At 44.7% G+C, this 13,104-nt stretch overlaps 1 protein-coding gene across 6 annotated transcripts in view; it reads left to right on the top strand.

The window, feature by feature from the left end:
• DOCK5 (dedicator of cytokinesis 5) overlaps positions 1–13,104 on the top strand; it is a 216,986-nt gene that overhangs the window by 74,309 nt on the left and 129,573 nt on the right. For all 6 annotated transcript variants that reach the window (XR_010409659.1, XM_064585368.1, XM_064585369.1 and 3 more), the window contains exons 4-5: positions 4,285–4,340; positions 4,988–5,084. Coding sequence is in view for 5 of the 6 variants with exons in the window: in XM_064585368.1 (XP_064441438.1) it covers positions 4,285–4,340; positions 4,988–5,084 (153 nt within the window). In the remaining variant the exon portion in view is untranslated. The remainder of the gene's footprint in view (positions 1–4,284; positions 4,341–4,987; positions 5,085–13,104) is intronic.

The raw sequence follows: 13,104 nt of genomic DNA, 5'->3' as shown, positions 1-13,104 counted from the left end.
ATTTTATTTTATTTTTTTTTAAAGATTTTATTTATTTATTTATTTGAAAGAGAGAGAATGAGAGAGAGAGAGAGAGAGCACATGAAAGGGGGGAGGGTCAGAGGGAGAAGCAGACTCCCCGCCGAGCGGGGAGCCCGACGCGGGACTCGATCCCGGGACTCCAGGATCATGACCTGAGCCGAAGGCAGTCGCTTAACCAACTGAGCCACCCAGGCGCCCTTTTAATGTATTTTAAATTATATTTTATGTATATAGTTGAGGACTGGGTTGCCATGAAAATGCATCGCAGCATGGGCAGAGAGTTTGAAAAATACTGACCCTAGCAGGTTCCTGTGGCCAGTGCCAAAACTACTCATCATCAAGCTAAAGAAAATCTGTTAGTTATGTTAATGCGCCCTCAGTTAGTTTTAGGTCAGGTCAGGGCTTCTCCTTTGACGCTGCACTCTGGGGCAGCAATGCGGGTCAGCACTTTGTTTTGAAAGAGCAACGATGATAGGACCTGATAGGACCTGATAGGACCATCGTATTTCACAGTTAGTTCACATGCAAAATAGCTAATTAGGAGAGGGGTCAGAGAAACATTTTAGAATTTATCAAGAAGTGAGTGAAAAAAAGAAAAAGAACCCAACAAACCCCACAGTTCTTATTTTTCAAGCATGGCATGTGATAAAGTAATCTGAGCACACAACTATCGAAATTGCTCAGGGCCCAGAGAAAACCCCTTTCTACAAGGTTGTAGTCACTGGAAACCAGCGCTATTTGGATCAAGCTTTCTATATATTTGGCTCTGAAGTCACTATTTGCACATGTACGTGTCCACACACACCGTTTGTTAACATTGACAATTTAATAATCTTCCAAAATAAAGGGGTGTTTGCTTGTCATGTGAGGGTCACCTCCCACAATTTTGGTCCTTTTATCCCTCCCCAAATCCTGACGCTGAATTCTTCTGCCCACACTTCAATTCCTCTGTTTTCCCACCTGTTTTCATTTCCAACTTAACTACTTTGATTTAATCTCTTGCTGACTTTAATTTCTCCAGGCCTTCAAATAGGGACCGACGATGGGGACATTCTGGCATGAATGAGAGCGTAGTAAGACAAAAGCCTTTCTTTTAGGATCTTTGTATGTGGTTTATAGATCCTGCTTCTTGGTTTGGGTTTAGCCCTATCTTTGTTTATTTTATTCATAATTATAGAAATGATACTTATTTTGAAGCGTGATTGGAGTTAACCGTTTTGAAGTTCTGAATTTATTAAAGAGCAGGAAGACATGCCACTTCTCAATCTGCTAAAAAAACATGTCAACTTAAAAAAATGAACAAAACCCCATTCTCAGATAAGATCACACGAACTTAAAGAACAAACACAATTCTTGATTTTTAACTGGTGATTGTGAATCATGTTGGAACAAGGTCCCCCGCCACACTTTTCCCTTTCAGAGAGCTACAGTATGTAAGGATCCTTTTTGCACATAGAAGACCTCGGTTTCTAAGGCATCCTGTGATCTCCTAATAGATCAGAATCTATCCAGCTTAAAGCCTTGTTGTTGGCTTTGAAAAGGAAGTAGCATGCTCTTGGGTGTGTTTTTAATTTTTTTTGTTTTGTTTTCATTTTCTTAAAAACCCTTATTTAAACTTTTTAAATCTCACCCATAAGAAGAATTATCTCAGGAAGAACTTCTTTTAGTTCTTGATAATTCAACTTTGTAATTCAATGAAATGATAGTACGAACGAGGACGGTGCGTTTAGTTGTTGATTTTTAAGTTGAAATATCTTCCTGGTGGAGAGCTCCAGGCAACATCAAGGGAATTCAAGTTCAGTCATCATGAATTATGTTCAGCTTTGACACCCTTTCATTAAGAGATCCAGCCTATTTGAAATCCTCTCCTAATGCTGTTATCCTGCGTTTGCCTGTCTTTAGGGGAGGAGCTATTTGAAAGGCCTATTATTTTAATGGAAATTTTTGGTGTCATTTATCAGCCGACCTAGCCATTTAGAGTGGTGATAAAATGAGCTAGTGGTTTTGCGAATCGAAGAAGCCAGGAGCTTTGCAGAAATTGATTATTGATCCTGGCAGGATTGTGGAAGTGTGGATAAGGGCAATACCTAGAGAATCATTAGTTGATTTTTTTTTTTCTCAAGTGAGTAGGTTGCATTGAGAAAGGAAAATCAAAATTGAGATAAGCTATAAATTAGTAATCTATCCCTCAGGTTTATCCTGCCTTTCTGTGTGTCAAATGGCATAGGAAAATTCTACAAGGCTCAGATTTACTAGAGCAATTAAATGGATGTAAGCGGACATATGTTATCATGGAAGGATGGTGCTTACAAATAACAGGGAGGTAATGCCACAAAATAAATATTCTCTTAAAATGAAAGTCATCATATCTGTACATTCAGTATAAATTATCTGCTTGTAATCTGCTTGGGTGTTACAACCTAAGACATTGTTTATATTTCAAATGCTTCTATCTTGGATTTCTCCCAATTATTAGGAGGAGACCAGCCATCAGATTATGAATGCACAAAAATCTTAATTCTTTCTTTACCTTCTTGATGAGAAAAATCTTCTGCAAGGATATTCCCAGGGATAAGCAGTGTTACATCTTATTTTAACCTCCAGATGTGGCTTCTTATAACTACTGCTTTGAGTGGTTCATCATTTACCAAGTGTCCACTGCCCATTCCTCCCCCACCCCTGGCAACCCCCATTCTACTTTCTGTCTCTATGGATTTGAGTACTCTAGATCCCCCCTGCAAGTGGAATCGTAACAGTATTTGTCGTTCTGTGCCTGGATTATGTCACTTAGCATCATGCCCTCAAGGTGAGTTCTGGATGATCAAGTCTGGTTCTCCACCAAGGTGGCAGTCAACAAGACATTTACCTCAGCTTAGCAGAAGGAAGAAACACCCAAAGTTCCTTAGACACCCTAAGGACAGATTTGGAGCTTCAGAACACCAGAAAAGAGGCTCAACAGGAATTACGTGTACATTGAATTTTTGTTTAATTATTTGATCAGTTTTCCAAAATCACTTTGAATCCTGCCCCTATAATGAAAGAGGTCAGCGTCACCTTGCCTCTCTGTGTTCTGGGTCTTATCAATAACAGATCAGCATAGTACTTTCTTACTTACACACCCCATGCCTACCCCCTTTTTTTTTGGTTCTTCCTGCCAGGCAGGAAAGGATGGTCATTTTGCTTTTGACTCAGGCAGTGGCAGGATCTACCCTGTCATCACCAAGGCTGGGAGCAGCTCAATCTCAGATTTTCTTACTGTTTCCTGTTTTATTGGCGAAGGGCTAAGATGGAGAAAGAAGAGTATTAGATAAATATAGTACACGAAGCCAGACACAAGACTGACCCCAGTGGGAATTAACTAATTTTCTGTCTCTGAATGGATCACTGGGTACACAGTGATCCACAGTCAGCCAGCCCCGACAGAGAATGTCTACAGGTCGCACTGATCTCCACAGGTGCAGGGCTAGGAGCAGTCGAACCAGTGGTGCCTGGTAAATAGGCTCTTCTCCTACCTCTTCTGGTCTGGCATGCGAAGTACCCTAAAACAAAGAACAGCAGTGCCTTTTCCAGATGGCAGTTTCTCTATTTATCGATGAGCGTATCACACAGTTAACAGAAGCCGTTAGCATTTAGGAAAACTCAGATCCATGACTTGCTTTCTGTTGGTTCGATCTGATCTTCACTTCTTCAGTTTCTACCGACCAGTTTCCAGTCTTTCTCTTAGGCCCTTATGGAGCCTTAGTTTTCCCATGGGCAGCGTCTCAACAGTGATGTAGAATCGCCTCTTAAGAGCATAGAATGGAGAGCAATTTGAGACTGGGAAGCACTAAAAATAACCAGATAACTAGTACTAATTGATTTGGGGCGCATTTGGTTTAAGTGAAAGTGCTGGGGAGGGATTGTTTCGGAAAATCACTATAATTTTATGGGCCACTAAGTACATAGCCCTCCATGTCACTAATTATGCGAAACCCCTTCAGGGCAGCAGCTCCTGGCATTAGGATCTGGAGGGTTTTAGGAGCCGGACATGTTTGTCCACTTCCGAAGCACTTCTCCCGTGCTCTGTGAACCCCGATCTTAACTTCCGTCTTCCCAGCCATGCTTTCATGGAGGCACAGTCAGCGTGGTCGGGCCTGCGAGCCTGAGCGCACACTCTGGCGATGCTCTGGGTATCCTGCCTCCGCCTCGTTCATTCCCGATGCCAATTGTGCTCTTTACCCTGCGGTTTTTATGGCTGTATAACCGACGTTCTTCTCTCTGTAGGGGATTTTCCCTGAAACGTACATCCATTTGAAGGAGGCAACCGTGGAAGACCGAGGGTAAGTTCCAGCCCTGGAAAGACCCCTCAAAAATGGTGAACGTGTCAAATTATCATTAAAGAGTTTCTCGTGTACATTATTGCTCTCATCTCGTCAGTTGCACTTCTCACGGGCGAGAGAAGTGAATACAAACTTTTTTCCTGAGGTGAGTCCTTCTTTTGTAATTGCTCCTCTCTGGCACCCTTCCCCAGGATAGTAAAGACAGACCAACGAATGAATGGAGGGCCTTCGCCTTCCTCTTGCGCTACCTGCTCACTGGGTGTGCTCACGTACACATAAATGTGGGGCACTCTCGCTGGTAAGATCTCCGAGAGCCCCCAGTTTGGCAGCCGTGAGTCACTGAAGCCGGCCTGGCTCAGCGAATTGCTCCTGTAGAGATGTGAAATGGGGTGGTCCAGGCTGGGCCAACGCCTTTGTTCCGTTGCAGGAGCGGTTTATTTTGAGAGTTGCATCGGTAAGCCCCTTCTTTTCTCACAGGCTTAGGTGTGATAAAGTTTGCTCAACGCATTTCCCCACAGTGGGTACCTTTTATTTCCAGCCAGATCAGCCCCACGCCCATCTTTGCGCCGTGGGGAGTATGACCCCTGTCAAGAAAAATAGTGATGATCAGCTCAGAGTAAAGTGAGCATCTGTCTGGTTCTCTTTAGGCAGCACGAGACCGTGATTCCTGGGGAGCTCCCGCTGGTGCAGGAGCTCACGTCGACGCTGCGAGAATGGGCTGTCATCTGGCGGAAGCTCTATGTGGTGAGCTTTCCCCCCGGGTCTTGAAGCTGGTCCATTGTTTCTGGGCTCTCGGCCTGTCTGTTCTGTTCTGCTGCAAGGTGTCAGCAACACATTAGCTCTCTGCATGGAGTAAGGTGTATGTTAGCTGGACCGTACAAGGGCTGATAACCAGCGGATTCTCATTGTCCTGGAGTAGGGTCACTGATGACATGGGATGGTGGAAGAAACATGGGGACAAGCTCTTAGCCTTGACGTGTCTCCCGGTGAATAGGAATTTGTCAGCGTTTCACTACCCAGCCGCACAAGGACTCCCAGGAGGGCAGCATTCTTTACTTTAGCCAGCGAATCTTACAGACTCTGCAACTTGAGTGGTATTAAGCAGTGGTCTGAAGAGTCTTTCTTTTCAGGGGCAGCTCAAAGAACTGTGTCTTGCAACGATGGTTGGACCTCAGAACGCGAATAAGATACACCAGCTCAGTGGGAAATGACACGGGAACCAGCACGTTCCCTCCATGATAAACCATAATCACAAGTTGAGTGTAGGTTTGCAATTAGGAAAAGGTCGATCTGGCCTTTAATATTATCAGAGTGAAAACACCTGGGCAGCTGTCTTGCAAGAGGCCAGGAACGCTCCAAGTCCCCTGGCAGCCGCTCTTTCCTTGACATTGGAATGCACAAACACCTTTTTCTAAAGTTCCCTCTTTCCTGGGGGACTTGGAAGTAAGTAATCATCCCTAGGTCCTGCGTCTGTAAGCTTCTTCCCCGGCTGACCAGGAATTCCCAGGAAGAAGATATATTTTCTCCTTCGATGTGTGAATGAGTGCAGCGAGGGAGTAGATTAGACCCAATGGTCTGGAAGCCATTCTCTTTCCTTTATGTGACTTTGTTTATCTAGGTTTTCTTTTTTTTTTTTTTAAGATTTTATTTATTTATTTGAGACAGAGAGAATGAGAGAGAGAGAGAGAGCACATGAGAGGGGGGAGGGTCAGAGGCAGAAGCAGGCTCCCTGCTGAGCAGAGAGCCCGATGCGGGACTCGATCCAGGGACTCCAGGATCATGACCTGAGCCCAAGGCAGTCGCTTAACCAGCTGAGCCACCCAGGCGCCCTATCTAGGTTTTCGTTCAGTCATGTGTTGATTCTTCATTTGAACGCTCAAAAGCCAATCTTAATAACTTATGGAGAACACCTTCCTCAATAGACGCTTAGTACCAAAAACAGTAATCAGAAGCTCATTCTAGCATGCCTTCCAAGAGTTAATGCAGGATTTCATTTCCATCCTGGACTGTTGTTACCCATGATTGATCACAGCAGCAGAAATCACCAACCCGTTTGCTGGAAAAGCACGGGATTTTTCTCTGCCTGCCCATCTTTCAAGGCCTAATTCAAGTTCTTTCTTACTCATAATGTAGCTTCTAAACTCTGCAGTCCATAATGTTTCTTTCTGGACCATAGGAACACTTACTGCTGAGCCCATTTTCTGGCCCTTGGGGCATACTGCCTTGTAATGCAAGTGATCTTTTGATCTCTTTATGTGTAATTGAGGAGAGAGCTACCTGTAAGTTCTTAAATCATGAGGACAGACACGCTGTTTTCAGCCCTTTGGCCTACATTGATCATCTGGTATGTTTGTTGAAAGCACTCTCTGGTTCTGGTTAATTGATTGGTTAGCGGCAGATGCAACAAGTCTGATAGATGAGGAATGCATATACACGGAGAACTTCCTTAACGCATTCTCTCTGGAAATTGGTGAGTTGCGGAACATACCCGATAGTAAGGACTGGGAAATGAGATTTTGAAAGTCGTAATGTTGGGGCACCTGGATGGCTCAGTCGGTTAAGCGGCTGCCTTCCACTCTGGTCATGATTCCAGGGTATCCTCGCTCGGGGGGAGCCTGCTTCTCCCTCTGCTTGTGCTTGCTCTCCCCCGTCCCACCCCCATGTCAAATAAATAAATAAAATCTTAAAAAAAGAAAGAAAGAAAGAAAGAAATTGTAAACAAAAAATAAAAAAAATTAAATAAAGCGGTAATGTTGGAGAGTGGAGAATATGGATGAGGTAGACTTTTCTTCTTATTAAGACACAACTGTTCTCACTTCATTATCTCTGTCTTCCACAGTTCACAGGTGACTGTGCTCCATCTACTATGGATAGAAATGAAAAATAAGTCAACCAGGGAAGAGGAAGCCTGATTCGTGAACTTAGGCTTCCAAAATCCCTTAGTAGTTAGGTGTGGGTAAGCGCAGGGTGAAGATTTCCTACGTGGGCATTTCACTATGTAATAGCAGAAATGGGTGGCTAGGAAGGAAGGAAGGAAGGAAGGAGGGAGGGAGGGAGGGAGGGAGGGAGGACCTCTGTCTTTTCTCAGAGAGCAGCACATTTCCCACCTTGATTTTGACAGCTAATCAAATAATCATTGTGTTAATTGTGAATACTTGAAAATGTCTGCTAGCCGCTATAGATGAGTGAAAGGCATTCATTGTGGGAATCTTAATCATTTGGTAGGGCTCAGCAATCTGCTTCTGCTTTTGATACATGCTTATTTATTAAAAAATAATCCACTTAAAAATGGGTTTGTTACTAATCATGACTTTCTCTGTTGTGTTCCTGTTCCTAAAATACTGACACTTAGCTTCAGGCAGAATTTCTGAACTTCCTTCTCAAAAATTTGCATCAAAGTAGCAAACCTCAAAATATTATGCTTCACTGGGTAAAAGGTAAAAGGACCCCAAATCTGTAGTTTTCACCCCCCGACACACGATTTTGTCAGTGTTTTTGTTTTCTGATTCTGTAAGTTTTCAGTTTGCATAAAGATAAATACCAGTTTTACTAATCTGCATCAGTACTTGTGTTTCTCTCATGCCTTTCCTCCCTCAGATTATGAGACCAGGTGTTCTGTTTGATATCTTTACTTTTTTTTTTTTTTTTGAGAGGGAGAGAAAGAGTATGCACATGCACACAAGTGGGGGAGGAGAGGCAGGTGTGTGGTAGGGGCAGAGGGACAGGGAGATAGAATCTCAAGCAGACTCTGCACTGAGCAGAGCCCCACACAGGGCTTGATCTCACGACCCTGAGATCATGACCGGAGCCGAAATCAAGAGTCGGACGCTTAACTGACTGAGCCACCCAAGCACCCCCCGTTTGATATCTTTCAGGACCCTTGTAGAGTCTTAGAACCTCCACAGTTCTCTACAACACATTTACTAGTTCTCTCCTTTTCAGTCTGTGCTCATGAGAAATGTATGTAGTAGATCCAGAGCCTTATGTCAGAGGAAAATGCCATCCACTAACCAGTGTAAGCCCAGCCACGTAGACACAGGTAATTGTTCTAGACAGGAAAGATTTTGGATAGCTGGGATTTATTTTTAGCAGCCGCACTGTAACCGCACTTGTAAATAACCATAAATATATTTTAAAGGGGGGAGGAGTTCCTCAGGCTGAAGAGGGGAGAACCCACTCCTCCAAAGCAGAAAAAGAAATGATGACAACTCCCATGTGCCTTCTTCCCCTCTTTGTTATATTAGTATTATTTTGTCTCATTTAACTGTCTTGCTTGGTGATGTTGGCTTTATGCTTTTGGGAGGAAGCAGGCTGTAGAAGACAAACACTGGACTAGAAATTCGGGAGCTTGGTGCCTCATCAGGGCCCTGCCCTAGCTAGCTCCGTGGTCTTGGGCAAGTCACTTGATGTTCCCAGGCGTCGTCTGGATTCCGCCCCCGTGTGAAAGTGATGTAAACTCCGCCTTGTTGACTCCACGGGGTTGTGCGAGCATGAAGAGAGGTGCAGGCCAACAGAGCATCCAGGACTCTGCACATGGCATTCTTGCTGCCGTCTTAGCTTGAAACGGTAGCCTCTCTGGACATCCTTCTTCTGGGCAGCCTTGACTTGGCATCCCTCTGACCCAACTCGGAGTCTGTGAAGCTCACTTGTATGTGCCCCCTGCCCCCCCATCCAAGGCCACTTCCTTTGCCTTGTGTTATCATCTTAGGCGGAGTGGCCTTGAGCGCTCAGTAAGCAGGCTAAGTGTTTCTCACCGCAGATAGCAAGTCTCTTTCGTTTAGGCTCAAGTCCGGGAGGCATGGATCATTCCAGCAAAGAAAGGGGAAGCCTGCCAATGCAGAGTGCAGATTCACAGCAGTTTCTGTCTTTGTCTATACTGCTCTTCCTCAGTTGGAGCCTGTTCAGTGGGTGTGTTTTCAGTGGTTGATCCAGAAAGGGGGAAACATTATGAATGAGGAGGTGGTCGCCTTAGTGAAACGACAAGACTGTGGACACTGGGGTCAGACAGGTGCAGGTTCTTAAAGTCTGGCTTGCTCCCTTACTTGGTATGTACTTTTATATTCAGAAAAAAATAGCAAACCCAGTAATAGTTACTGCAAACAAACAAACTAAAACAGAAAGAACTCAGATCCTGAAGGCAGGGATTTGGGCCCAGGGTATGCCTCCAAGCTGATTCTGCAGCCTGAGACAAGTCCTTTGACTCCTAAGTTGTACTTTCACCTAAAACGGTAACTGATATTATATATGCCCTGCACATTTGCTGTAAGGATTCAGTCAGATAATCTGGATAAAACTTCCAGGACAGTGCCTGGCGCTTTGTCATCAAGTTGTGACGGCCCCTGACTGTCCCCTTACAGCACTGCTTCATGTAAGAGCTCACTAATGGTAGGAAGTGTTAGAAGAACTAGATTGCACAGTGGAGTTCTGCCCCAAAGTTGTTTTTTGGGTGCGCCCTCCAGCTTGGGGCTGACTGGTGGGCTCCCTCCCAACTCTGTGTGAATGTAACTGCCGTAGGTCAGTGGTTTATAAGTACTCTGCCCATTATTCTCTGCTGCCTCTCAGGATCATTTGTTCTCCCCAGCCTGGGAAAGTAGATCCAGTGAGCTGAACTCTGGCCTTCTTTCCTTTCTAGCAGCACATCTCCCTTGTTCCACGTGAGTTCCGCTGGCTGGAGGGGCGGACGCCTCTGCATTGATTTAGACATGATTGGACCAATGTAATACCCATATTTCCCTTCTCACTAACAACCCAGCTACACTTTTTGAATATGCACAAGTCCACATCCCACATTCTAATATATTTTCTCAACCAATAATCAGGACTTGAAAACTGATGAGTTAGAGTGTATTTGTGGGGACAGAAGGAGGAACATTTCTGAAAGTGGGACTGTGCCGGAAATTCTGAGATATTTGGTGATGTTAAACATACTCTATAACTTCTCAGCCTGAGATTTAACTCAATGCTCTTCGCTACCTTCCAATTGGAGAAATGGTTCAGTGAGTTTTGGCCAGCCAGGCTGTGTTGTTCATATAATTTTGGGAGACTAAATCTAATCCTTTTTCCTTACAGAAAAGAGATATGAGACAAGCCTGGTGTGGAAGGTGGTTAATATGTATTGCTGAATCAAGTGAACATAATTGCTAAAATGTAGTTCGTAGAATGGACTGATCTCCTCTCATTTATTTATTTTTTTTAAAAAGATGTATTTATGGGGCGCTCAGTCATTAATCGTATGCCTTCGGCTCAGGTCATGATCCTGGGGTCCTGGGATCGAGCCCCACATCAGGCTCCCTGCTCAGTGGGAAGTCTGCTTCTCCCTCTCCCACTCCCCCTGCTTGTGTTCCTTCTCTCACTTTGTCTCTCTCTGTCAAATAAATAAATAAAATCTTAAAAAAAAAAAAAGATGTATTTATTAGAGAGAGAGCACATGCATGTGAGTAGGGGAGGGGCAGAATCCCAAGTAGGGAGAAACAGAATCCCAAGCAGACTCCCCATTGAGCAGGGAGCCCCATGCAGGGCTCAGTCCCATGACCCTGTGATCATGACCTGAACTAAAGCCAAGGGCTGGACGCTCAACCGACTGAGCCACCCAGGCTCCCCTGATCTCCTCTCATTTAAAATTCACCAGTACAATAAAACCTTGAGCTAGTCTGTAGTTGTATAAAAATCTGGAGGGGAGAAAGTACCCATAACTGAGGTGTGGGTAGAGAACTTGCCAGACACTGTGGGTCAATTGCCTTTCTTCTTATCCTTGCATATCCACGCAGATTAAAGCTACTCAAGTCTAATCTTTTTTGAAACTGGTGGTTATTACTGGCTGCTGGAGCATATGCTCTGAAGTGTAATTAAGCTGGTCTCATGGTTGGAAACCAGCGTCTGACTGCTTATTACCAGGGACAGAAAATTCCCATAGCAAACTTGGTCTTGTTGTCAGGGCATTCCATCTGTGAGTGGCAAGGCTTGGGCCTGGCTCTCTCGTGAGAGACAGGATGAGACGGGGGCGCAACCATGACGGGGCAGGGGGGCGCACTTTGGGTCTCTTTCCAGTTTTGTTTTACCCTGTCTTGGTTGCCTGCCTCTTGGGATTTCTTGCGCTACTTCCTGAGGCAAAAATTGTCTTACTGGCATCTTTTCTTCAAAAATGAAGCCTTTGCTAGTCAGGCAAAGCCTCTTTCTGGAGGAGAGAAGAGGCACTAGGATGGAGAGGAGGGGTGTCAAGGGGCCACGCAGATTCCCTTTCCGCCAGAGTGCGGGGGGGCGGTGCAGCGTGAGGACACAGGAACCGGGACGCCACTCCGGACCCAGGAGTCAGAGAAGGACAGGAGACTCCCTGCAGAGAGCTCTGCACAGGTGAAATTTGATATGGAGCCTCGAGCCTGTGTGCACAACGGGGAGGGACAAGGTCAGAGTCAGATACAGTGAATCAGGAAGTTGCTTGCGGGAGTCATTAAGTTTAAGGTCTCAGACCCAGTCCCTTTGTTTTACAGATGGGCGAATCTCAGACGGAATGATTTGCCCAAAGTCATTTAGCAAGTTAATGAGAGAATGAGAGATAGAGACCAAGTCCCTGTAGTTGGTGTTCAGCCCTCTTGCCTCCTGCATGCAAGAGGAAAGATTGGTGAACAGAGGAGATGGGGAGGACCAGAAAAAAGTCTTTTGACTGTCTTCTGCATTCTTTGGGAAAGTGAGGAATAGAATCCAGGTTTCTGACACCCAGGGAGGTGGTGCCATGTCCCAATGGTCTCTAGAATTTCTGCAATACTCATTGGAGGGCTTCTGTATCCCTCTTTGCCATTGCTGAAGGTAAAGCTGTTCGGTTTTTTTCTTGTGACTTTGTTTTTATCTCTAGAAATTCTTAGAGAGAGAGAGTGCGCACACCATTCAGAATGGAAATGTAAAAAGTGAGAACTTTGAGATCTCCAAGTGGAAAAGAAGGAGAAATTCTAAGCAAGTGCAGGGATGCCTTTACTCTCTGGTGGGAGAATATTTAGATTTCTCTTGTTCCTGTGGCTCTAACTGAAATTGAGACCAGAGTAGCATTTTACATTTGAACTGTCAAAATTTGTTTTTGAGTCGCGCCTATGTCCCAGGATTGTGCTGACTTTGGCAGAGATGATCAAAGAGATCGTTAAATAAATTCCCTGCCCTCTTAAACTATGTGACAGTGCCTGCTAGTGCAAAAAAGGTTGGGATTAATGGTAACAGAGAAGGTATTCTGCCACAGGCAGGCTTGGGCAGTGTAGGATCCAGAAAAGAAGACAGGAAGGGGGGCGTGACAGATGGAGACTCAGGGCCTTGGCTCAGGGTCTCGTGGGTGGGGGTGCTTGATTTTCTCCTCACCTGTCCTCATGTGCTTCCCCGGAAACCCGTGAAGTATCTGGATCCCGCTATTGCACAGAACATCCTACTTAGAACACTTTTAGAAATGTGGCAGTGAAATCCATTTCCTTAAAGTAATTGGCGAAATTGCTTCCTTTGGTGTATTCCAGCTTGCCTATTCAGAATTCACTTGGCACAGTGAATCAGAGAAGAATGGCTGTCTTCATCCTTCTTTTGGGGGGGATCTTGGCAAACAAGGCTGATATGAACAGGCAATAATTAAATTCCCTTGGATAGTGTCTAATATAATTGAGACCAAGAACTTGTGAACGTGTGCCACAAATAAAGCCCTGGTCTCTCAGAGGAGTCTGAGCTCCCTGCTTTCTTTTACTATAATATAAAGACTAATATCTTCATTAAAATTAGAAAACACTTAAAAAAAAAT

This window comes from Mirounga angustirostris, unplaced genomic scaffold, assembly GCF_029215605.1.
Source record: "Mirounga angustirostris isolate CCGP_5_RB_7025 unplaced genomic scaffold, mMirAng1.0.hap1 SCAF_2, whole genome shotgun sequence".
Classification (NCBI taxonomy): domain Eukaryota; kingdom Metazoa; phylum Chordata; class Mammalia; order Carnivora; family Phocidae; genus Mirounga; species Mirounga angustirostris.
Note: the sequence above shows the minus strand (reverse complement) of the source record. Positions and strands in the feature narration are given on the sequence as shown.